This window comes from Chenopodium album, chromosome 2, assembly GCF_948465745.1.
Source record: "Chenopodium album chromosome 2, dcCheAlbu1.1, whole genome shotgun sequence".
Classification (NCBI taxonomy): domain Eukaryota; kingdom Viridiplantae; phylum Streptophyta; class Magnoliopsida; order Caryophyllales; family Amaranthaceae; genus Chenopodium; species Chenopodium album.
Window position 1 is genome coordinate 83,968,164 of NC_137835.1, and position 25,385 is coordinate 83,993,548.

General features: G+C 35.9%; 3 protein-coding genes, 1 long non-coding RNA gene and 4 pseudogenes across 7 annotated transcripts; 7 read left to right on the forward strand and 1 right to left on the reverse strand.

Moving 5' to 3' along the window:
- Nucleotides 1-400: 400 nt before the first annotated feature.
- Nucleotides 401-4,621, forward strand: LOC145604358 (putative myosin-binding protein 4). 4 transcript variants are annotated; one of them, XM_081660284.1, is made up of 5 exons: nt 401-536; nt 1,018-1,537; nt 1,637-2,378; nt 2,522-3,429; nt 3,976-4,621. In XM_081660284.1, the coding sequence occupies exons 2-4, from the start codon at nt 1,157-1,159 to the stop codon at nt 3,298-3,300; spliced, it is 1,902 nt and encodes a 633-aa protein (XP_081516410.1). In that variant the 5' UTR covers nt 401-536; nt 1,018-1,156; the 3' UTR covers nt 3,301-3,429; nt 3,976-4,621. The 4 variants fall into 4 exon arrangements, with proteins under 4 accessions (XP_081516410.1, XP_081516407.1, XP_081516400.1 ...); XM_081660281.1 differs by having other exon boundaries at nt 1,018-2,378; nt 2,522-3,444; XM_081660274.1 differs by having other exon boundaries at nt 1,018-2,378.
- A 1,038-nt stretch (nt 4,622-5,659) lies between these two features.
- LOC145604388 (cytochrome P450 94A2 pseudogene) lies at nt 5,660-7,401 on the forward strand (annotated as a pseudogene).
- Nucleotides 7,402-7,809: 408 nt separating this feature from the next.
- Nucleotides 7,810-9,515, forward strand: LOC145604378 (cytochrome P450 94A2 pseudogene; annotated as a pseudogene).
- A 74-nt stretch (nt 9,516-9,589) lies between these two features.
- On the forward strand, nt 9,590-11,820 carry LOC145604408 (cytochrome P450 94A1-like). Its single transcript, XM_081660317.1, has one exon. It carries the CDS (start codon nt 9,656-9,658, stop codon nt 11,216-11,218), a length of 1,563 nt encoding a protein of 520 aa, XP_081516443.1. The 5' UTR covers nt 9,590-9,655; the 3' UTR covers nt 11,219-11,820.
- A 1,172-nt stretch (nt 11,821-12,992) lies between these two features.
- Nucleotides 12,993-14,901, forward strand: LOC145604398 (cytochrome P450 94A1 pseudogene; annotated as a pseudogene).
- A 3,738-nt stretch (nt 14,902-18,639) lies between these two features.
- Nucleotides 18,640-19,575, reverse strand: LOC145591124 (uncharacterized). The gene has a single exon (XM_081647531.1). The coding sequence runs from the start codon at nt 19,492-19,494 to the stop codon at nt 18,964-18,966; it is 531 nt and encodes a 176-aa protein (XP_081503657.1). The 5' UTR covers nt 19,495-19,575; the 3' UTR covers nt 18,640-18,963.
- Nucleotides 19,576-21,035: 1,460 nt separating this feature from the next.
- LOC145591134 (cytochrome P450 94A2 pseudogene) lies at nt 21,036-23,153 on the forward strand (annotated as a pseudogene).
- A 669-nt stretch (nt 23,154-23,822) lies between these two features.
- On the forward strand, nt 23,823-24,609 carry LOC145591143 (uncharacterized). The gene is made up of 2 exons (XR_014102255.1): nt 23,823-24,085; nt 24,183-24,609. It is a non-coding gene; the product is annotated as an uncharacterized LOC145591143 (long non-coding RNA).
- The last annotated feature ends 776 nt before the right edge of the window (nt 24,610-25,385 follow it).

Sequence of the window (25,385 nt, forward strand, 5' to 3'; positions counted from 1 at the left end):
ACAATTGATTACATGCAGTCAACAATCAAAATTTAAGTATATCAATACTAGGTAACTAAGAAAGAAAGTTCTTAATAAATACTTCTTTGAATTAAATATTGAATCTCATCTATATCAATAATTTTTATGACATTTTATGTTTTATGTAATAGAATACAGTTAAATTTAATATTGGATATTACGAGTCTTATTATTACCCGGAGACCGGAGTACGAATTAGGGAAAGTATTAAAAACCAAACCATACTTTTTTTGTATTAAAAAATATGGACATTAGAAAAATTAGAAACCAAGCAAATACAAGTAGTAGATTTAATTTTATTTTATCTTATATTTGGGCCAACAGTTTTGGTGTTGGTTGAGGTTTAACGGTCAGTCGATTTCACATAGCCCAAAGGACGTCTTTGTCATTCCACCCCACCAACAAATTTCTTCATTTTTAATCTTCAAAAGCTTCCATTTTTATTCTCCTTCCCTCTTCTTCCTTCTTTTTGGTTCTTCACCTCTGATCCATCTGAATACCTCCATTCAATCAAGGTACTCTCTTTTTCTCTCTCCTCTTCTTTCTGATTTCTTCTCTTTCCCAAAATCTTAGCTTTTATTGCATTTTTATTTCTAAGTTAGCAGGATTTCTACCTTTGATATCTGAAATTTGTTGGCATTTTGAGAAATAAATCACTTACTATTAGGATTTTCTTGATATTATCATCTGGGTTTCATTTGAAATTGGAAATGATGTAATGGGTATATTTTTTTTTGGAATGTTTGAGGAATTGGGCAATGTTATATTGACTTTTAGTACTTGGGAATAATTGGGTTTTTGATAATTTCTTGTTTTGATGGGTGAATTGTGATTGAGGTGGGATTTATATTATTTGGGTGATTGTCGTGAGAATTATTTATCTGGTTAGTTGATTGATTATTTATGTTAATGTAGCTAAACTTTGATGATGATGATTATGTTGGCTTTTGAAATTGGTTTATGGATTATGAATTGTGGCATTTTTGGTGGTTTTAGGGTCTGATTTTGGGATGGGATCATCTTTATCGATTTTGGAACGTTGGAGTTCAGGTTGTTTACATAAGCTGGATTGTCATTTGGTTTTCCCAATTGAAGTCATTGGTTTATTGTAGGAAACCCTTGTAATTCAAATTATATGGCTGTAAAAGGATCCTTCCCAATTAAAGTGGATAGTAATGTACATGGATTTACCCGCGTGTTAAAATCAGCTGCGTGCGAGTGGTTGTTGCTGTTTCTCTTGTTACTTGATGCAGCATTTTCGTATTTCCTAACAAAGTTTGCTCAATACTGTGAGCTACAATTACCTTGCATATTGTGTTCAAGGCTTGACCATATTTTAGGAAAAGAAAATCCGGACTTTTATGTAAATCTGCTTTGTAATAATCATAAGTCAGAAATATCATCTTTGATTTCTTGTCATAACCATGGGAAACTTGTTGATGTTCATGGAATGTGTGAAGAATGTCTGTTGTCGTTTGCAAAGAACGACTCAAAGGAAGAAGCATACAAAATTTTGGTAGGTAAGTTGGGATCAGAATGTATTCAGAAACCATTAGTAAATTTGGATATTAATTCTGGTTCTTTGACCACAAAGTTCTGCTCATGTTGTTCAAAGCCATGGAGATCTAGACCAAGTGTGCAGAAGATGGTTCAGTCGAAATTACCTTCTGCACCTGTTTCTAATCCTGAGATTCCTTCACCAAAATCACCAGGACATAGATGTCTAAACAGTCAACAGGGCTTGAAGAATAGAAGGGATAGATTTTTGTTGCCAACTAAACCTCTTGTCCTAGGAAGTAGAGATCATGATTCCTTGTCTCATGTTGGGTACACTGAAGTAAAGATCAGTTCAGACTCTGAATCAGATTTCCCATTTTCTGATGATGATGATCTGATCAATGTGCCTCGGAACTGGAAAATGAATGAATTTCTATCACGACAGGGCTCCAAGTTCACCCCGAAGAGTCAGTATGCTGATGTTTTCCCAGCAGTGCAACGTCAGAAATCAACTCCTGCCACTAGCAATTTAATGCTTCTACATCTTGAGCCTGAAAAAGGTGAAACGACCACTCCAAGGTTTATATCTAATAGTGATTTAAGGAAGGGCCTTGGAGAGCTAAACTGGCAACAACTTATAAAAAAAGCAAGTCCTTTAGTACCTGAGCTTGTGTCATTGGATGATATTCCTTTATCATCCAGTGCTCAAAAGGGTTCACCAGCTATATCTGCAGATGAAGGTGACAGAGTTTCTCTCTCAAATATGCTTGATTCTTCTGGTTATACAGATTTTATTTCTCACAAAACTGCTTTGTCATCTGAAAACGTGCAACTGCCAGCTAGACTATCAAAAGAGAATTGTAAGTTCATATTGCCTGCATCTCATTCTTTTTGGTTTAGCTTGTTTAACTGTTGCAATTTCTTTTGGTTTATAGGTTTGTGATGTTATCCAAACCCCTAATATTTTGAATACTATTTGTTAATTTTTATAAACTACCTCCAGGTATCAAAACTAAGGAAATTGGTGACACAGGACTTACCTCTGCCATGAATAATTGGGAATCTATTGATTTGGATAGCACCTCAACTCTTTCTTCAAGGAAGGATGCTGCACTTGTGCCTAATAACAATTCTGTCATTGGTGCAAGAGACCTTGCTCCTATTACTATTAAGGACGTTAAAGCTTCAAACCTTTTATCAGAACAAATTGGCAGTAGCGCTTGCAATGTTATTGAATCAGATGAGGAAGTTTCAAAAGTATCAGACCCCCAAACAGATTCATTATCAAGCAATATGTGCCCTCCAGTGAATGGTCACTCTGATGAACCACAGAAGATTCAAAATCCTAGTTCCAATGATACTCTGATGCCTCCTAAATCTCCAACAAGTATGGAGAGGTCTCAGTCCCTTGAATCTCTAGAAGAAAGTGTAAGTGAAATTGAAGGTGAAAGTCTTGTTGACAAGTTGAGACGACAGGTTGAATATGATAAGAAATGTATAAAAAATTTGCACAAGGAGCTAGACGAAGAGAGAAATGCGTCTGCAATTGCTGCGAATCAAGCTATGGCTATGATAACTAAGTTGCAAGAGGAGAAGGCTGCTCTTAACATGGAGGCTCTACAATATCTGAGGATGATGGAAGAGCAAGCAGAGTATGATGTGGATGCGCTGGAAAAGGCTAATGAAATGATTGCTGAAAAGGACAAAGAAATACAAGAATTGGAGGCAGAGCTTGACTATTTTAGAATAAAGTATCCAGAAGATTTTCCAGAAATGAATTAGGAAATTTTGTTTGCAGAGGTTGCACAAGGCTCCTACTTTGAAAGCACTGAAGTTAAGAGTTCGTAGAATTGAAGATATTATCACACTGCACATCCTTGAATGTCGTACAATATCTGGAAGCTTTGCAGGGTATATTTATTCCTGGTTACTTTCTTGCTCCCTTAGTTATTCGTTCTGTTTCTGTTTCTTTTTAGATAATGCAGTATAGGACTATAGGTTTATTTTATAAATGTTTCCAGGCTCTGGAAAATGGCTATAGCACTAAACCACTTATGCTGACTATCTAGTTCATGTGGTTCTCAAAAAGTAGTTTGTGATACTTAAATGGCTAACAAAATTAGAAAGGGTTGTGAGTTAAAATCAGCAAATACATAGTTTATTACCAATGTTAAATGGAGATATTATATTCGTGTATGTTTACTTATTTATTGGTGTAAAGAGAGCCACATATTACAAATGATGTAGATGAGATTTGTGAACCAAGACCCTAACCAACTAAGTTAGTTGACATCCACATATTTGTGTATGTTTATGAAATTATGAATATATATAGAATTGAGTTTCTCAATTTAGATTACTGAAGCTCTAACTTTGCTACTGTGTTCTGACATTGGAAGTATGAAGACAACAGTAATCTTGTTATTTGACCTTCAGTTTTTTTTTTTCTGCAAGCAGATTCCTGCTGGAAAAAATGGACAAAGAAATTGAAAGCATCAGCTTGTTGCGAGTGATTCTGAGGAGAGGCCATGCTAACTTTCAGCAGCTGCTTAGATGCTGAGATGATTACGTAAAGAAAGTTCTCATTAAGGTATCAGCTCAATACTTTGATGAAAATGATCAGCGAAGTCTGCCAAATCTTTTGCATCCTCATTTTTTGTCTGAGGTGTGTATACATTCGATAGTTGTCATTGAAGCAGCAGCAGTGGCGTATCTTGTGGATATTCTCAGAACAGAATTATCAGACTGTATACTAGTGTGCATCTCTTGAGGTTTTGAGGCTGAATCCAATCGGCCAACATGCAACTGATTGTATCTGCCTATGTAAATTTTGACCCCATTGATTTGGTTTTCTTGTAATCCTCACAGCTTAGGAATACCATTGTTTTCCCAACTACGGAGTACAAAATATACTTGGTGTCTTACTTTGCTCATGGTGTCATTCTTTGCATATATTACCATGCCTTGCATTTTTCTTTGCTAATTGATTCCTGTAATCAAAGTTGTATCACAAACTACAGTAACAAGGGGCAAAGCAGTGGTTGTTTCGAAACAGTACAAAGTTGCAGCTCAGGTTGTATCATTTTTACGTTTCCATTTCTTACTTCTCGATGATCTCGTGCAACATAGTTTCTGTAACACAGCACATGTTTCATACTTTTATATGGAGTACTACATAGTACATACAGTGTATCAACTATCCAAGTAGACAATTGTAGCCAAGTCTGAACTCTGAAGCAAAATTGGGTTCTACATGATTTGGAGTCTAGCTTCTCATATATCTTCTCGGATGCTTCTTGGAAACCAGTAATCCGACATTGTTTCTTTTTTTTTTTACTTGACTTGATTAGAACCACAAGTCTGGGCATGTTCTCATTGACTGAACTCAGCTGAACTGAGCTGAATTGAACTGAACTGAACTGAACTGAATATTTTATAAAAGAAGGAAATTAGGAGCGGAGCTTAACTGAATTGAACTGAACTGAATTTTAACATAAGAGAACAGACCCTAAGTCTTTATTTTTCCTTACTCCAAATTGTTTATAAGATTCTACAAATATAAATGCATGTGCAAGTTTGCAAACCTGCATTGTAAAATTTATAGTAAATTAGTAAATTAAATTCGTACCACCCACTAAGTTGTCCTCTATAATTTTTTAACCGGATTTTATAGAACAATAATTAATCTTTTTTTTTCTTGGATAAAATTACAAGAATATTACTCCGTACTAAATATGCAAAATTAACTACTCTGATTTAAAAAAAAAAAAAAAAAAAAAATTCGGTTTCAAGAATATAATTAAGACATTAGATACCTCCCAATAATTTTTGAAAATTCATTATCATAGGACAATGTACTGTTGACCCTATTGTCTCACAGTAATTATGAATAACCAAACTTATATTATCTTCTTTCACGTGAAAATTCAAAATCGTGTTTTTCTTGTCATCAATATATACCAAAGGTTTTGATATTTCAAAGCCCTAGATTGGGACATCAAGTGACATTTTATTTTATTTTATATAATTTTTTGTTACAAATCATATAAACAAATACTAGTCAGAAAATGGCATTATATTTATTACATCAACTTACATATTAAACCTTAATTTATACTCAGAAACTGTCCTCCACAAGACCATGTTTGAGCTTAGCAAATTACTTCTTCCTTCGTTATGGCTAATCCTCCCATTGCTACTTATACTCATGATCAACAAGTTTTTCTCCTTCCAAACGCGAAAAGCTTGTCAATCTACTAACACCACGTTCCCAAAATCTTATCCTATTATCGGTCACTTGATCGCCATTTATCAACACAAGGATGAGAGGTTCCAATGGTTCTCATCCCTTCTACTCAACTCCCCAACTGGGACCATCGTCATCCACCACCCTTTCGGATGGCGGAGCATCGAAACTAGCAACCCGGCCAATGTTGAACACATGCTCAAGGCTCAGTTTCCCATTTACCAAAAGGGGCCTTATCAGAAGTCCATTCTGAAGGACCTTTTAGGGAATGGCATATTCAATGTTGATGGTGATATGTGGAAGTTTCAAAGACAGATTGCTAGCTATGAATTCAACACCAAATCGCTACGAAATTTTGTAGAAATGGTTGTTGATACCGAGCTTTCTGGTAGGTTGATCCCAATCCTGCAGGAGGCTGCCAGGAATCAGACTGTCCTTGATCTGCAGGACATGTTAAAAAGGTTTGCGTTTGACAATATTTGCAAGATTGCTTTTGGTTACGATCCAGAATATCTGTCACCTGCTTTACCACAGGCTAAATTTGCTGATGCTTTCGAGGATGCTGTGATGATTAGCGGTCAGAGAGCGAGATCATATTGGTCGATGCTGTGGAAAGTCCGCAGGTTACTTAGTATTGGTTCAGAGAAAAGGCTCAAAGAAGCAGTGGATGAAATCAGGGGTTTTGCGATTTCCATTGTAAGACAGAAAAAACAGGCAATGCTACTAAAAACACAGGAATTTTCTTCATCAGAACCAGAAGACTTACTGTCAAGATTTCTTAAATCAGGTCACTATGATGAAAAATTTGTTTCTGACATCGTTATCAGCTTTATCCTTGCTGGCCGAGACACTACATCGGCTGCTTTAACATGGTTTTTCTGGATGATCCACAAGAACAAACATGTAGAAGAAGAGATCCTAAGTGAGATCAACAAAGGCAAGGGAAAACAGGAAATTAAAACAGAAAATTCCTCTGTTTTTGAACAAGTAAAAGACATGGTCTACACCCATGCTGCACTATGTGAGAGCATGAGGCTCTATCCACCAGTGCCTGTAGACGCGAAGGAGGCGGCTGCCAACGACGTGTTACCGGATGGCACACACGTCAAAAAGGGGATGTGGGTGGTTTACATTCCTTATGTTATGGGAAGAATGGAAAGCATATGGGGTACTGATTGGGCTGAATATAAGCCTGAACGTTGGCTGGAACTGGAGGATGCAGAAAAGACAGGGAAGGAGAAATGGAAGTTTGTGCCAAAGGATCCGTATTCGTACCCTGTGTTTCAAGCCGGGCCTCGGGTTTGTCTAGGGAAGGAGATGGCATTCTTGCAGATGAAGAGGGTGGTGGCTGGTATATTGGAGAGGTTTCGGGTGGTTCCGGCAGTTGAAGAAGGGTTTGAGCCAGTTTATCTTCCTCACTTGACATCGGAGATGCAAGGTGGTCTTCCAGTAAGAATCCAAGAAAGGATAGTATAGAGGTTAACAATTAGAAATAGTAGCATGTAAAACATAATGATGTTGTTGAAGTTGAATGACCTTTTGTACTTTGAAAATTTCAAATGCAATGTTTATTGTAAGAATTTTCAACTTGTGTCAAGACTGTCAATCTGTCAATTATTAGCATTACAATTTTTTAAGCAATTAACAGTTAGTATCCTTGATTACTTATTACTTACTATGATCAATTCTTTTGCTTTTTATATTTATGTTTTATAGCTTTCCAAGATCAAATGTAAGTTTGAGCAGTTTTAGAATTTTAATCCAATTTTAGTAATTTTTGCAATGAGTTAGCACGCAAGTAAACAAATTTTTGTCACAAAATGTATGTGATTCTAATAAGTATGAGTTTTAGACACTTGAGTTTCGTGTACACAGAAAATACAAATAAACAGTATATATTGCCAAACATGTTATTACATTGTGTTAAACAGGTTAATCATGTTAGATTTTTAAAGTTTACTCCCTTGAAGATATTGCCAAACATGTTCTTTAAAATAGCAGTAACATAAAATAAAATAAAATTCAAAATTGCCTAACCATTAATCATGTTTGAGCTTGATAAGTTGTTGACCCCGTTTTTGGTGATCTTCCCATTGAGCATCTTGTTCTTCATCAGAAAGTTTTTCTCCACCCAAACACGCGAAACAGCAAAAATTAGCCAAACTACAGCCATCCAGTTCCCAAAAGCTTACCCCTTGATTGGTCATTTGATCAGTCTTCTGAAGCAAAATCAAGATGAAAGATTCCAATGGCTCACAAGTCTTGTACTCAACTCTCCAACCTCTACCTTTGTCATTCACCATCCGTTTGGACGGAAGAGTGTCGTTACTGGAAACCCCTCCACGGTTGAGCACATTCTTAAGAATCAGTTTCCAATTTACCAAAAGGGTCCAGTCTTTAAGTCTATTTTCAAAGACCTCCTAGGCGATGGCATATTCAATGCTGATGGTGAAATGTGGAAGTTTCAAAGGCAGATTGCTAGTCATGAATTCAATACCAAGTCTCTGCGAATGTTTGTAGAGTCCGTCGTTGATACTGAGCTTAATGATAGAATGATCCCAATCCTATCGGAGGCTGCCAGGAATCGGGCTGTCCTTGATCTCCAGGATATACTAAAAAGGTTTGCATTTGACAATGTTTGCAGGATTGCTTTTGGTTATGATCCAGAATATCTGTCACCTGCTTTACCACAGGCTAAATTTGCTGTTGCTTTTGAGGATGCTGCAATGATTAGTAGTCAGAGAGCCAAATCATATTCATCAATCCTGTGGAAAATCCGTAGGTTTCTTAACATTGGTTCAGAGAAAAGGCTAAAAGAAGCAGTAGGTGAAATTCGAGGTTTTGCAAATTCCATTGTAAGACAGAAAAAGAAGGAAATGTTCCAGAATTCACAGGAATTATGCTCAACCAAACCAGATGACTTACTGTCAAGATTTCTTAAATCAGGCCACTATGACGAGAAATTTGTAACTGACATTGTTATCAGTTTTATCCTTGCTGGCCGAGACACCACATCAGCCGCTTTAACATGGCTTTTCTGGCTGCTCCACAAGAATAAACACGTAGAAGATGAGATCCTAAGAGAGATCAGAAAAGGCAGGGGAAAACATAAAAACAAGACACAGCATGTTTCTGTTTTTGATAAAGTAAAAGACATGGTTTACACTAATGCTGCAGTATGTGAGAGCATGAGGCTGTACCCACCAGTGCCTGTAGACGTGAAGGAGGCGGCCGCCAATGACTTGTTGCCGGATGGCACACCCGTGAAAAAGGGAATGTGGGTGGGTTACATCCCTTATGTCATGGGGAGAATGGAAAGCATATGGGGCCCTGATTGGGCTGAATACAAGCCTGAACGTTGGCTGGAGGCGGAGGATGGAGACAATTCTGGGAAATGGAAGTGGAAGTTTGTGACAAAGGATCCATATTCGTACCCGGTATTTCAAGCTGGGCCTCGGGTTTGTTTGGGGAAGGAGATGGAATTTTTGCAAATGAAAAGGGTGGTGTCTTGTATATTGGAGAGGTTTCGGGTGGTTCCGGCAGTGGAAAAAGATTTTGAGCCTGTCTTTGTTCCTCACTTGACGTCGGAGATGCAAGGTGGTTTTCCTGTAAGAATTGAAGAAAGGACAGTATAAAATGTTACCAATTTAAAATATTAGCATATGTCATGGCATACAAAGATTAGCATATAAAATAATTCACGTATATAACGGAGAACCACATGACATTATAAATTTTTTTATGATTTCAGTGTAATATATATGCATCAAAAAATAGGACCTACAGATCCCATCTTCTGCCTTACTTACAAATTGATATTTTCTCCTTCATATTTGTTGTTTAGTTGCTTAAATAGCAGCAAACTACTCACAAATTGCCTAATAGCAAATCATGTTTGAGCTTGGCAAGTTGTTGACTTCATTTTTGGTAATAGTCCCGTTGCTTCTCTTGTTCATCATCAACAAAATTTTCTCCACCCAAACACCAAACACTTGCCAGACTACAATCATCCATTTCCCAAAAGCTTACCCTTTGATTGGCCATTTGATCACCGTCTTGAAGCTAAAGAAGGAAGAGAGGTTTCCATGGCTCACAAATCTAGTAGTCAACTCTCCAACCTCTACCTTTGTTGTTCAGCGTCCATTTGGACGCAAGAACATCGTTACTGGCAACCCCTCCACGGTAGAGCACATCCTTAAGAATCAATTTCCAATTTACCAAAAGGGCCCCGTCTTTAAGTCAATTCTAAAAGACCTCCTAGGAGATGGTATATTCAATGTTGATGGTGAAATGTGGAAATTTCAAAGACAAGTTGCCAGTCATGAATTCAACACCAAATCCTTAAGGAAGTTTGTTGAGACTGTTGTTGAGGCCGAGCTTTCTGATAGGCTGATCCCTTTGCTGTCCAGCGCAGCCAAGAACCAAACAGTCCTTGATCTCCAGGACATACTCCAAAGGTTTGCATTTGACAATATTTGCAAGATTTCTTTTGGGTATGACCCAGAATACCTGTCACCCTCTTTGCCACAATCTAAATTTGCAGCTGCCTTTGACGATGCTGTACAAATTAGTACCGAGAGATTCAGAGGATTTTTCCCAATTCTATGGAAAATCCGTAGGTTTCTCAACATCGGGTCAGAGAAAAAGCTTAAAGAATCAGTTAAAGAAATCCGGAACTTTGCCAAAGCTCTAGTTGGTCAGAAAAAGCATGGAATTGTGAAAAAATCTGAGTCATCAGAACCAGAAGACTTATTGTCAAGGTTTCTAAAATTAGGTCACACTGATGAGAGATTTATCACTGATATCGTTATTAGCTTTATCCTTGCAGGAAGAGACGGAACATCATCAGCTCTAACATGGTTGTACTGGCTACTCCATAATAACAGCCATGTTGAAGAAGAAATCTTACAAGAGATCAACAACAATATAATAGAACAGAGCAATAAAACAGAGCAATCCTCTGTTTTTGAACAAGTAAAACACATGGTTTATACCCATGCAGCAATATGTGAGAGCATGAGGCTATATCCACCAATAGCAATAGACACCAAGGAGGCAGTCGCCAACGACATACTTCCAGATGGTATGGAAGTGAAAAAGGGTACCTGGGTAACATACCACCCTTACGCAATGGGAAGAATGGAAGCTATATGGGGACCTGATTGGGCTCAATTCCGGCCAGAACGTTGGCTAGAAGTGGAGGATACAGAAAAGGTGGAAGGAAAGTGGAAGTTTGTGCCTCGAGACCCATATTCTTACCCAGTTTTTCAAGCTGGACCTCGGGTTTGTCTTGGGAAAGAGATGGCATTCTTGCAAATGAAGATGTTGGTGGTTGGTATTTCGAAGAGGTTCCGTATTGTTCCAATGCTGGAAGATGGTTTTGAGCCAGTTTTTGTTTCGAATCTCACTGCAAAGATGCAAGGTGGTTTACCAGTAAGGATTGAAGAAAGGTGATTTATTTTAGGGTAGCTTTGGTTAATGCTCAAACTTCAAAGTCAACATCATTATATTGATCACACAACTATGCTGATGTGAGGGAGATTGAGTAGAGTTACAATGCTTAAGATGCCAAGATAAAATAAGTCATCTCTCTTAATATTTCGCTACAAGTCCTGTACGGTTTTACAAGTCATTGAATTTTACATTTTAAAAATACGCATTTCATTGTTAGGAGTCCTGAACTAATTATGTGAAGGGCCTTGAAATGTAATCTTATTATTTGCGTGTGATTGAGATGAAAAGATACTCTTCTTCCAACTATTACTACTCCCTCCGTGTTTAATATCATTATTAAGATCGTTTGACCAAATCATCTAGTTTAGATATGTTCTACTAGAATCAAAGATTTTTTGAGATCTGAATGACCTAACAAAATCATAAGAAGTATTATTTTGATATCATCATATCATTGGCAGATATGCAACAACTCAATCATATGATTCAATTCTTATGGTAGTTTATTTTGGCTATCCACACTGCTCATGTTTCAAATAAATAAAGAACAAATGGCTCATAAATCGTTATATTTAGGGAAGAAACATGATATCTCTATTTCTCATCATTCTAAAAATAACTGTATTTCACAAGTATTATAATCAGATTATACAAATCAATTTTCCCAAACAAACTATCTATCAGGTTGATTGCTTTTATATCAAATAATGAAAACAATGAAGCAAATATGGTTTTATTTTGAATCTCAATTTGATAGATAATAAATTTTAACTGCATAAACTGCAATTCAAAGAGCAGAAATTGGAGAATTGGAATTTAAGCAAGTAAACATTACCAGAAAGAACATGGTGGTGTCCATTGTGTTGTAGAGGTGTAGAATGTGGACGGTGTTAACTAGCCTGTGGTGGTGGTCTGCCCGGAGTGCGCCGGCCAAAAAAAAAACTATTTTTATAATTGATTAAAGGTAACATTAACACAAAAGATCCAATTGACTTGAGTCTAACTGCACCTGACATACGAGGACAAACCTGAAATCAACGTGAACTTGAAGTCAACATAACTTAAAATTGAAAAACTACAAATCTAAGTTATGACCTGACCTTGAAATTGACTTGACTCAAAATTGATCTAACCTGGAATAAACCAAATCCAAAAAAAAAAAAGAATGATAAACCCAAATCAGCCTAACCCTTACTTGACTGCAACCAAAGTTGTTTCGTTTTAAACTTCATTTTCATCAATTTTAGTAAGGAATCATAAGTTAATTTTGTGGCCAATACTATTCGTGTTCAAGTTGTGGATGATTACGCCTTAAGCCAACACTCAACAATCAATAGTAAAGAGCGACAACCACATTTAACTTCCCTTAGCTTTCCGGGAGATGATGAAGATACCAAAGATTGTGTAATATTTGCCATGAGGGCAGAGCAAATATTTCATGCTCATTGCATATGCCGAGTTTTGTACAACTGTACAAGTGTGAGACTTATGTAAGTGCATTACTCTGTATATAATACGGTTTAATTTTATTTTGCATTTCCTTATTTTTTTTTGGGAGCTATATTTTATAAAGTACTAAATTACTTATTGTTAAGACATTTGATTATTGCTTCTTGCACAATATTCTGTCTTTAATTGTCAGGCTACTTGTAGTTTTAAACTTACTTCAAATAGAACTTCTGACCTTGCGCCATTCCAAACTACTTGAACAAGTCGTCAAAACATATTAAAATATGCTCAATAAGAGAGGATCTTCAAACCTCCTACCTTCTCATCTACAAACGTGGTTTCTCCTTCAGATTTGCAGTCCTTTTCCCAAAGAAACTCAAAAGTTGACAAATCATACATCATGTTTGAGCTTGGGAAGTTGTTAAGCCCGTTTTTGCTGATCTTCCCATTGCTTCTCTTGTACTTCACCAAGAGGTTTTTATCCACCCAAACACCAAAAACCTGCCAAACTACTAGTTTTGAGTTCCCCAAAGCTTACCCTTTGATTGGCCATTTGATCGCGGTCTTGAAGCAAAAGAAGGATGAAAGATTCAGGTGGATCGCTAGTCTGATAGTCAACTCTCCATCGTCCACCTTTGTCTTCCATCGTCTGCTTGGACATCAGAGCATCCTTACAGGAAACCCTGCCACGGTGGAGCACATGCTCAAGAATCAGTTTTCAATTTACCAAAAGGGTCCTTTCCAAAAGGCCATTCTCAAAGACCTCTTAGGTGATGGCATATTCAATGTTGATGGTGAGATGTGGAAGTTTCAAAGACAAGTTGCTAGTTATGAATTCAACACCAGGTCCTTGCGGAAGTTTGTTGAAACAGTGGTTGATGCCGAGCTTTCAGACAGGCTGATCCCGTTGTTATCTGATGCAGCCAAGAACAAAACAGTCCTAGATTTCCAAGACATACTCCAAAGGTTTGCATTTGATAATATTTGCAAGATTGCTTTTGGGTATGATCCAGAATACTTGTCACCCTCTTTACCAAAAGCAAAATTTGCAGTTGCATTTGAGGATGCTGTGACGATCAGTAGCCAAAGATTCAGATCTTTTTTCCCAATTCTATGGAAAATACGCAGATTTCTCAATATTGGGTCAGAAAAGGAGCTTAAAGAAGCAGTCACAGAGATCCGGAACTTTGCCAAAACTATTGTTAGACAGAAAAAGCGAGGGGAGGTGAAAGATTCAGAGTCATCAGAACCAGAAGACTTATTGTCAAGGTTTCTAAAATCAGGCCATACCGATGAGAAATTCGTGACTGACATCGTTATTAGCTTTATCCTTGCAGGACGAGACACCACATCATCAGCTTTAACATGGTTTTACTGGATCCTCCATAAGAACAAACATGTTGAAGAAGAGATCTTACGAGAGATCAACAAAAACAGGGGAAAACAGAAAAATAAAACAGAACATTCCTCTCTTTTTGATGAAGTCAAAGTCATGGTTTACACTCACGCTGCATTATGCGAGAGCATGAGGCTATACCCACCAGTGGCATTAGACACCAAGGAGGCTGCCAACAATGACGTGTTGCCAGATGGCACGAAAGTTAAAAAGGGTAATTGGGTAGCTTACAGCGCTTATGCTATGGGTAGAATGGAAGGTATATGGGGCCTTGATTGGTCTGAATACCGGCCAGAGCGGTGGCTAGAAGTGGAAGATGAAAAGATGGGGGCAGGGAAGTGGAAGTTTGTGCCCCGAGACCCATACTCTTACCCAGTTTTTCATGCTGGCCCTCGGGTTTGCCTTGGGAAAGAGATGGCATTTTTGCAAATGAAGATGGTGGTGGCTGGTATCTTGGAGAGGTTTCGAGTTGTTCCAGCAGCGGAAGAGAGAATTGAGCCAGTTTATGTTGCAAATTTGACAGCTAAGATGCAAGGTGGTTTTCCAGTAAGGATTGAAGAAAGGACTGTATAACAAGTAAACAAGAAAAATTACTTAATTTAAGCTCAGTAGGAAGGATTTTCTGTATTGAATTGCTTAAACAAATTGTCAATCATATCTAGTCCAATATATCTGCGTCAAAACTCAAGTTGATCTTCAAATTAAAGCTTGTCTATTTTCTTATCCATGAATTCATATTTCCTCCAGTAAATTTGTGGTTAAATTACTTAAATTCTTGTATTACATGAAATTACTAAGACTTCCATGTTAATGCAAAGCTACCTATTCAGAAAACATGTTTTAGCATGACACTTTCCTCCAGCTTCATTCCGCATATAAAATTTTTGTTACAGGCAGTCCCCTACCGTAGAGAGCTGCCTCAGGCTCACTTATGGAGGATAATCGAAAGACTATTTTCAAGTTCTTGGATTCAAGGAACAAAGTTAAAGATATGTCATATGGCTATGTCATAGTGTGAAGGGTATATAATTTTGTTTATAGATTAAATTCAGTCCACTTGCAATGAAAAGAAAAGTATGGACGGTGATTGAACAGCATATGAGTTGAAACACACTGAAGATAATAAGAAAACAAACTCCAAACAACAAGAAGTTGCAACAGATAAACTAACCTTGATTGAGCAGTAAAATGAACCCTGCTGCGAGCCTGTGACGACTGATGCATAATTGGTACATTGACAATTACCACTAGTTCCCAAGACTCCAGGACCCAGGCAAGCACATGTGCAGGTTAGAATTGGGCAGTGGAACGGGTCCAACTCAGTCAACCTCGGGTTCTGACCCAATCCAAATTACCAGCCAGGTTATCCCAGCTAGTATTAGCTTCTTTTTCTTAACAAAGTGGACTGCCTCCCAGCTCCGTTGCTTCATGGGTTGTTTCTAGTTCCTCCAAACCCAGTCTGACACACGTCCTAAAATAGTCCTTGGTTGAAATGCCAACAAAAGTGAACTTGGTTGAAATGATATTACAGGCAACTTCAGCAATGAAAATCCATGTATATGACGGTTTAGTAGAGGATTCTGCCAGTGTCTGGCAGTAGAAGTTCTGTAATATTTCATCCAACTTAGTTCAGAAATCACTTCCTATCACACGACCACACCCGACAAAAGCACTGCTCCAAAAACTTCTTCTTAAAGGGTACAGCCACAAATCCCTTTATTCAACCAAAAGCAGTTGCACAAGAGCTTCAACAATGCTTAGCTTCCAAAGAAGCACCCTCCAAACAGACACTTGATGACACTTTTCACAATTAAACCGTAAATGCCATATTCCCTTGAACCTTTCCCAAAGAAAAAATACAACCACGCAGATTCCAACACCACAAATTTCATGGACTGCCAAACTTTTCGATTCCTTTCATGGTGCAAAATCATAAATATCAGCATGTTTCATTGATCCCATTTGTCCACAATGAGCACATAGAATTCATAGGCCATGAGGCCCACGAGAGGACCTCATATCCTCCAAACTTACAAAAATGGATCATCTTGATAGCCTCGTTTTCTCATACACATCAGATTAAGTTTCCAAGGCTTACAACACCATTATCCTCAAAACCACAGCAATGTCCAACTCTAGACCCCTCTCGGCTGCATGTAAAAATAATCTGGTGGTGTTTATAATTGTGATAGAAAGATATACCAATAGAATTAGAAACCGCTTAACCATTATCAAAATTTTCTATTTCTCAACAGAGAATAATGTTCTCAATCTTTGTGAATTTTACTATCTAGAGACTTATAGTACCTGAACCTGCTCTCTGAACATTGCAAAACCTCACCTTTCTCAATCTGATGCACAGTCCAGGTTGTTTATTAGGCGGTCCAGAAATCTTACAGTTGCCAATCTGACCAACCTCCAATGTGATCTTAACTTCAATTCATACATCAATAATTAGTACATATAAGTTCTTCAGTAAACAACTACGACAAATAAAAAGCATTCAAAAACAATTAAAGAACAGAGGTATAGCATGTTCATCCCCCTTCTATCCAAACAATGTGTAAAGTTTGAAGAATCCTTGCGAGTTGCGAATTAAGGAAAGAATAACAGGTTAATATAAGTGTATGTCACTACCATCACTAATCTTCTAAATGATTAAAGAGACAACATCAAATATGTGGAAAACATGTGTTGAACCTAAGTTAGCCTAGATGATCCACAAAATGATTGTAACTTCTCGATTAGAGTTTAATCGGTTTTTACCAGAATTCGTAAGTCTCATTAGGCCAATTAGGGTTTCCACTGTTATCAACCAAAATTAAAATTCATCATCAGAATTCAGCAATAACCAAAATTGCCCTAATTTACATAAGAATATCCTTTCTTCCATCAACTTCAGATTAAAATTGAAAACAAACAGCAATCAATCCATCAATCAACAGATAAAACAACCATTCAATTGCAATTACAATGAAATTAATCAACCTTCCACAAAACCAAAATTGCATAATTTCCATTAGGATTTCCTGCAATCAATCAACAGATTTTTTTTTGAAAGAACCATTCAATTGCAATTACAATGAAATTAATCAACCTTTCATCCTAATTTCGGGTGAACCTTGAAAATTATAAAGCACAATTAATTCACAAAATCCTCGGAAAATAATTCGAAAATTAAATCAAAATCAAGCAAGTGTAGAAAAAATTTCAACAAACAATGATTACTTACCCAAATTAGAAAGAATTTGAGACATACGATGATTCTTTGACAATGGCGTCTTCTTTTGATGGAAGCGATGATAAATGCTTAAGAATAAAAATTGATAATTTATAATGAAATTAAAGAATTACCTTTAGGAATCATTTTTTTAGTATGGAATTATGAAAGATCAAAATAGTTTTTGCAGGAAAAAAAAAAAAAAAAAAAAAAAAGACGAGGAGTGAGTTTCAGTGAAGCTTGAATAATGAATACAGACATACAGTGATGAATAAACGAGGGAAAATAATTTTGGGAGGGAGTAAAGGTGACTACGTCACTCCATTTTGTTTTTTATGGTACTTTTTTTTTGTGACAATTTTTTTATTATTTTTATGGCACTTTTAAAATTCGTTTTAATGTCTAGTTTTTTTTTTTTTTTTTTTTTTTTTTTCATATTAGCAAAATTAATATTGACACGAACTTATCTCACTAGTTGAAGTAAATTAAAAAATTGACATAAAGGCATTAAACACTCAGATGTACCCCAAAACGATATTTTTCGAGTGCAGTAAGAACTACTAGTATTTGTTAACAAATGATTAAATGAATGTTGAAAATGCATTTTATTCTTTTATGATGGTTTAAATTTAAGTAAAATTGATTTTTCAATATCAACCACGTCAATTTTGTTATTTATGTCATAAATTGGTGTCAATACAACAATTGATACTATAATTTTTGGTGTCAATAATTATATAAAACACCTCAAAGTTAGTGTCATTGAAAATGCTTTTGTCTATTAATCTTTTTATAATTTATACTTATTGCTACTCCATAATTAAAGTTTTTTTTTTCGTCAAAATAATACGATGGTAATTGTTGATCAAAACTAAGCACGCAATTATTAAAAAACGGAGGGAGTACGTAGTAATAGGCAATTTGTCAAGTTATACTTCCAATATTTATTTTTAGTTGTGAGTCTAGCTTGCAACACTTTTAAATTTACACTATTTAGTATTCACATTCTTCAACTTGACCTTATCTATTGATTTCTGTGTTGGATCGATAAAATATGGCCATGAGATCTTATTATATTCGTCTCGATTTATTATTCACAATATCTATTTTTTTTTTTTACTTTTTACATATCTGTAATTAAATAAATAATGGATTAAATTGTACATTTGTGCATTGGCAAATGTAAAAGTCATGTACTAACTAAAAGTCAACGGAAAAAGTTATTTTTTTCATAATTTCTTATCTTAGTAATGAAAACTTGACATCATAATGTGATAGGTACAAATCGATAGTATTCGCGCAAATGTAAAACAGAATAAGTATCTCAGATATTAGGAGACACGATTACATGGAGTAAAAAAACCTAAATAAGCTTTTTATTCCAATTGTATTTGATTTACATGCAATGATGCAAGATCGATCACAAATGGAAATCACATGGAACAAAATCAAAGATGCATATGCACCAAAAGAGACACTACACTCAAAGAGTACATTGCATGCATGCATGCATAGAATTAAAAACACACATATTCCAATTAGAAATAAACTTGAACAAAAACCTACAATTTCACCAACTCAACCTTAACATTCTCACGTACTAACCCACAAAACATAACCTTCATTCAACCTTAATTTAGAAACACATACAAGTATAACATCCATAAAACTACTAATTCATCAAGGATGAGGTACAACCCCACTAGTTGCAGCACTAGGAGTACATCCCCCACCACCAAGGCCTCCACCGGCACCACCAAGGCCACCACCAGCACCACCGAGCCCACCACCAGCGCCACCGAGCCCACCAAGGCCACCACCACTTCCACCAAGGCCGCCAAATGGCATAGCCCCGAACCCCTTATCAAAACCACCTAAACCGCCAATAGGGATAACACCGGCAACTCCACCAATTCCTCCGGCTGCTCCGACTCCTGCAAATGAGATAAAGTTTTTCTCATCACTATTCACATCATTACCACCCTCCTTTGGTACACCTTTTGCCGCCTCTTTTGTTGGATCAACTGTGTTCGTGTCTGTATTAACTAGTTTAGTACCCGTACCACTGGGACCATTTTTAGGATCTACTATTACCTCATTGTTTTCATTCTCAACATTTTTAGGTTTTGGTACTTCTCTTGCGTTAGCATGCAACACTACTACTAGGGCTAACACCAAAAACACACACCAAAATGATGACCTAATACCCATTTTTATTTCTTCTCTCTTTTATTAAAATGGGTTATTTATTTATTTTTTTTGAAGGAGATGATAAAACTTAGGTTTATACAAACTCATTTTATAGAGGGATATATTATAAACGGTGCTGAAAAAGTTGGTTGAAGGTATTAAAGTGACCATAAATGACATTAAGAGAGTTGCATACATTGCATGCAATGTATACATAATGTTGCATGCAATAATAATAACAAGGTCTTTACAGTTCATCATTTTAGTTTATGTGGTTGCATGCATGATAGTTTCTCGTTATCGTTGAAATTGAGATGTTCGAGGTTCTTATAGCTTGACACTTGGTGCCACAACACAACAATAATTCAAAACTAAGCTAATAATAATTATAATAATATAAATTATAATAATAAAAAGTAATTATATTTTATAGAGTATTATAAATTTCGTCTTCATATATAACTAAGCTAATTCAAACATTAAATAAATTAGATTCCTTTTTTTTTGGTAGTACTCCGTAATAGTTAATTAGTATATAGTGTTTGAATTGGATTTGTATGTGTATGAATGACTTATTATTATTATTATTATTATTATTATTATTATTATATCTCAAAAACAAAAAGTTATACAACCTACAATAAATTAGTGGGAAGTCGGGATACAATTTAGGCTCCCATTCCTCTATTTATAGCAAAGCCTACATACCCTAGTGAATATATGAGCTGCAGCACGAGCACCAATGTTTTGCATCGTCGAGAACCTCTGAATCCGCTTCAGCAACGCAACAGCCTCCTTCTCTAATTCCCCAAGCGAAGAAAAGGAGAAGGGAATGAAATCATATCCAATCGCCAGACAACAAGTTTCATACTTAACCCGCTTCCGATGAGCCGCATCAGCCACAACATGTCCCGGAACAAAATCAGATAGCACTGACTGTGTCATAAAGGAGAAGACCCTGTGAAATGGACACATACATCACCACCATGAATAAAGTAAGACCCTGACTGTGTCATGAAACGACTTTAAATACGTAGCCAAAGTTTGCTTTACTCATGTAGAAGTATAATTGTATATAAAGATGTACTAGGATTAAATTAAAATATCTAGTCTTAATCATGTTGTGTTCATTGGACCCACTTAAAAGTTTATGTCTTTATGATACCTTTGAACTTCATGCACTAATGAACAATAGAGATCAAAATTAGTTACCAATAAGATATTGGACTGATGGAAAAGATTGAAGATTTGCATACCTATAATAGAAAATTTAAAAACGATTCGAGTTCCCTCTATCTTTGCCCATTTGTAATTTTTAATATCTTTGTAACTCATTCGAATAAAAAAAAAATACAATAGAGAATTTAAACGAAAGCTCTCGCATGTTTGGAGATTAAAAAAAAAGGTAGATGTACTCCGTAATAACTAATAATAGGACGAATTTGTAGGTGGCTTAGAAAGTTCACACATCACACTTGCATATATTATGTTATTTCGAACTTTCACCAAACATTAACCTCATGAAATGAGTAGGTCTGCCATTAACTCTAACATAAACCAATATCAACTTTCATTTCATTCTCACTTGCTGGTCAACTATTAACCTATACTATTTACTTTAATTAAAGAAATATTAATCAAGATTGTTTATACATGTCTTACATATTTACATTCTTTTTCTTTTGCTTTTTGTCTAAGTCTAAAGTTTCTTCCAATTTGATGGCTGCATTATTTTTTTGTAACCTCCCCTTTTAACTAAACTACTAAGGTCCATTTTAAAATTCAAATACATACAAAATTACAAACAATCAAGAAGCAATGTTTGAGCTTGGAAATTTGTTACTACTTTCCTTACTACTCATCCTTCCATCATCCTTTGTTCTTATACTCTACATTAGTAAATCATCCTCGTTACGGACAACACGGGCTAATGATCAAGATCACCCTCAATCATACCCTATAATCGGTCATTCGTTCGCAGCCCTTAAACAGAAGGATAGGTTCCAATGGCTAACAAAGCTCCTAATCGATTCCCCGACTTCCACCTTCATCTTCCGCCGTCCATTTGGTGTTAAGAGTATACAAACCGCGGATCCTGCAGTAGTCGAACACATTCTAAAAACTCGATTTCCAATCTACCAAAAAGGCCCTTTTCAAAAGAGTGTTCTTGGAGACCTTTTAGGTGATGGAATTTTTAATGCTGATAGTGAGACTTGGAAGTTTCAAAGACAAGTTGCTAGCTATGAATTCAACACTAAATCGTTGCGTAAATTTGTTGAGGATGTTGTTGAACACGAGCTTACAAACCGGCTTCTGCCAATGTTATCTGAAGCTGCTAAGAATGGGACAATCCTTGATCTCCAAAACATACTCCGAAGATTTGCATTCGACAATATTTGCAAGATTGGTTTCGGATATGATCCTGAGTATTTATCACCTTCTTTACCAGAAGAGAAATTTGCAGCAGCTTTCGAAGAAGCTGTAACAATCAGTACTAGCAGATTTCAGGCCTTATTTCCTGTCATATGGAAAATTACTCGATTTCTAAATATCGGGTCTGAGAAAAGGCTTAAGCAAGCTGTAGTGGAGATTCGAGGATTTGCAAACTCCCTTGTTCGAAAGAAGAAGCAAGAAATGATGAAAAATACATCAGACATGTCGTCGAAGAAGCCAGAAACAGAGGATTTGCTGTCAAGGTTCTTAAAATCAGGGTATTCAGACGAAAAATTTGTGACAGATATTGTTATAAGTTTTATTCTAGCAGGACGAGACACAACATCTGCTGCATTAACATGGTTCTTCTGGCTACTTAATAATAACGGCTCAGTCGAGGAAGAAATTGTCCATGAGATAAAACAACTGCGAGAACAGAAGAAAGAGCATTGTTCTGTTTTCGAGGAAGTTAAAGACATGGCTTACATTCATGCTGCATTGTGTGAGAGCATGAGGTTGTACCCACCTGTCGCGGTTGACCTCAAAGAGGCTGTAATGGATGACATGTTGCCAGGTGGGATACCGATAAGGAAGGGTACTAGGGTGAGTTACCACCCGTACGCTATGGGGAGATTAGAGAAGTTGTGGGGGGTAAATTGGGCCGAGTTTAAGCCACAGAGGTGGCTAGAAGTGGAGAGTTTCGAGGTAAAAAATGTCAAGAGAAGGTTTGTACCTAGAGATCCTTATATGTACCCGGTGTTTCAAGCCGGGCCTAGGATATGTCTAGGGAAAGAAATGGCATTCTTGCAAATGAAGAGGGTGGTGGCTGGTGTGTTGGAGAGGTTTCGAGTGATTCCGGTGGTTGAGGAAGGGTTTGAGCCTGTGTATGTTCCTCAATTGACGGCGAAGATGCAAGGTGGTTTGCCGGTACGGATTGAAGAAAGAGTCAAATTTTGAGTAAGGTTGCAAATTGATGTAATAAAAATATGAGCATCTCTAAAGAATGAACAAGTTGCATGAAGCTGAAGTCATGAAAATGTTGTTATTGTGTATGAATGAATGGTTTGACTTTGAAGATGGATTACATTTTACAGAGGATTTATTAAGAAAGCAAAATAAAGGCATATCATAGATTATTCAGTACTTTTATATTGTAATTATATAGTTTGGTTTGGTTTGATTAAATGATGTTTGACTTGTAAATATAAAACAAAATGCACTTTTGAAGTGTACAATTATTTAGTAAAAAACAGTAAAAAAAAGTTATGTGGCATAGAATTTTGAAACCATGGTAGATTATATTAATTGATCATTATATTCCACGGTGTTGTTTTGCTAAATGTTGAGATCATGCATTAATGCATTATGCATGACCTCAGTAATGTATAGGTTTGTGAGTGAGTAAAATTACCAATTATATATGGCTGCATTGTAATAGAAAAATATGTGCTGCTAAGCTCTAAAGAATGAACAAGCTGCATGAAGCTAAAGTCATGATAATGCAATCAATTGTGTATGAATGATTTGGATTTGATTAATTAATTAAGGTGGCAGAGTTGGTAGATTTTGACTTTGGTGTACCTCATTAATAAGAAAGTAAATGGAACCAGCTACAAGTTTTATAAAGTAGAGGTATTAAAAACCGACTCGACTAACCTAACTTAATTATCTAAAACACTCAATTCACATTTTGTCGAATATAACAAAATAATTTAACATCACTCAAATTTAAAATATATCAGGCCTCACCAAACCTAATCCATATACCTGAATTAACCCCTCTTCTAAAAAGTATTGTATCATAAATCATTACTCATTAGTAATAAGTACGAGTACTTCTTAATTTAATTTTCTTTCACTTTCAAACTAGGACAACACGTGTTTTTCATGCATAGGATAAATACAAATGACTTGAATTCTCTAGAACATATTCAACCTACTAAAAATCTACTTGGACTCCTGCTTCCAAGTTCCAACCATACAAATTTTGCACGTACGAATTCAAACAAGCAAGTAACAATAGCCACAAAATTATCATTGCAAACAAACAAACAACATTATCCTAACAAGTAACAAGTCTATATAATAATAAACTCATGTACATATATATATACACACTATCAAATAAACTCCATATTATATACTAGAACAAGAGAAGCAGAAAAGATGTCGTGCCCAGGTAAATTGCAAATTTGATTAGTTTCATAATTGATTAACTATTATCGATCTGTATTATTATTGATTAACGATAATACGTGATAATTTGATCATTACAGGGAAGCAAGCTTGGCCAGAACTAGTCGGAGAAGATGGGAAAAAGGCAGCAGAAATAATCGAGTCTGAAAACTCATTTGTGAAGACGATCATCTTACCAGATGGTAGTCCAACTACTAGAGACTTTAGATGTGATCGTGTTTGGATCTTTGTTGATTCCAAAGGAATTGTAGTCCGAACTCCCGTTGTTACCTAAGCTGTTAATTAAGACAATGTGCAAGCTTAGTAAATGTGCACTACATATATTATACTAGTATTAAATAAAATGTGCACGTTAATAATTGTATGTATTAGTATAATTAGTTAATTAATGATCATCTTGACCTCTCTACCTCTATGCTAGGCAGTGCAAGCAAGTAATATGCGCCACTATACCACTTTGATGTGATCGATATCATCAATAATAACGTTTGTTTGTGTCGTGGGATAGACATTTTGCGTAATTTTTATCACTATATACTTTCTCTGTTACATATTACTCGTAACAAAGGAATCTTATTTGTGAGATAAAATATCTTTTTGTTACAACTAATATGTAACGGAGAGAGTAAATATTTTTAATCTAGGTATTGAGATGAACATCTCAAAATGTGTTGATAAAGATAAATGTCATATTCGAGTGTATTAAACACAGCCTATCTTAAACATTGAGATCAATAATTAACCATAGTATGTACATATGATATAATAAAGTATGAGTGGCCCCTCTTCTCATAATATTTCATAAATTCAATAAGTCCTTTATTTGGACTCTAGAAGCCACAATTAAAATTTACGTACTAAATTTTGAGCACCAATTTAATGCTTATGGGTACAACGCGTACGAACTTACAAATTACAAACCACATGTTCCATGGATATAATTATTGGTAGAAATAGTCGGAAAACAGATAAAATGTTGCAATAGTAAGTGTAAGTGGTTTAAAAAATAATAGTGTTCGAATTTTTTTTTCTTGTTATTGAATAATTAGTAAGTAATTGTCAAATTTAGTCTGTAGGTAGTACCTACAATACTAATACTCCTACAAATAATACTCCGTAGTTTGACTTGCTAAATTAAGATTAGGGACCATACTACTTTATTCTTAACATGGTCATATAATACGAAGTACTCCGTATAAAATAGAGAAAGCATTATTTATTTTTATTCATGGAAACATAAAGCATTAATTATTATCCTCACCTACTTCTTTTCTTAATAATTC

Excerpts from the sequence above, each read along its gene's own strand:
- LOC145604408 (XM_081660317.1), top strand. The coding sequence starts at position 9,656 with ATGTTTGAGCTTGGCAAGTTGTTGACTTCATTTTTGGTAATAGTCCCG.
- LOC145604358 (XM_081660281.1), top strand. The coding sequence starts at position 1,157 with ATGGCTGTAAAAGGATCCTTCCCAATTAAAGTGGATAGTAATGTACAT. Across the intron at positions 2,379-2,521 it reads TAGACTATCAAAAGAGAATT|GTATCAAAACTAAGGAAATT; the intron begins GTAAGTTCATAT and ends AACTACCTCCAG.
- LOC145591124 (XM_081647531.1), bottom strand. The coding sequence starts at position 19,494 with ATGGGTATTAGGTCATCATTTTGGTGTGTGTTTTTGGTGTTAGCCCTA.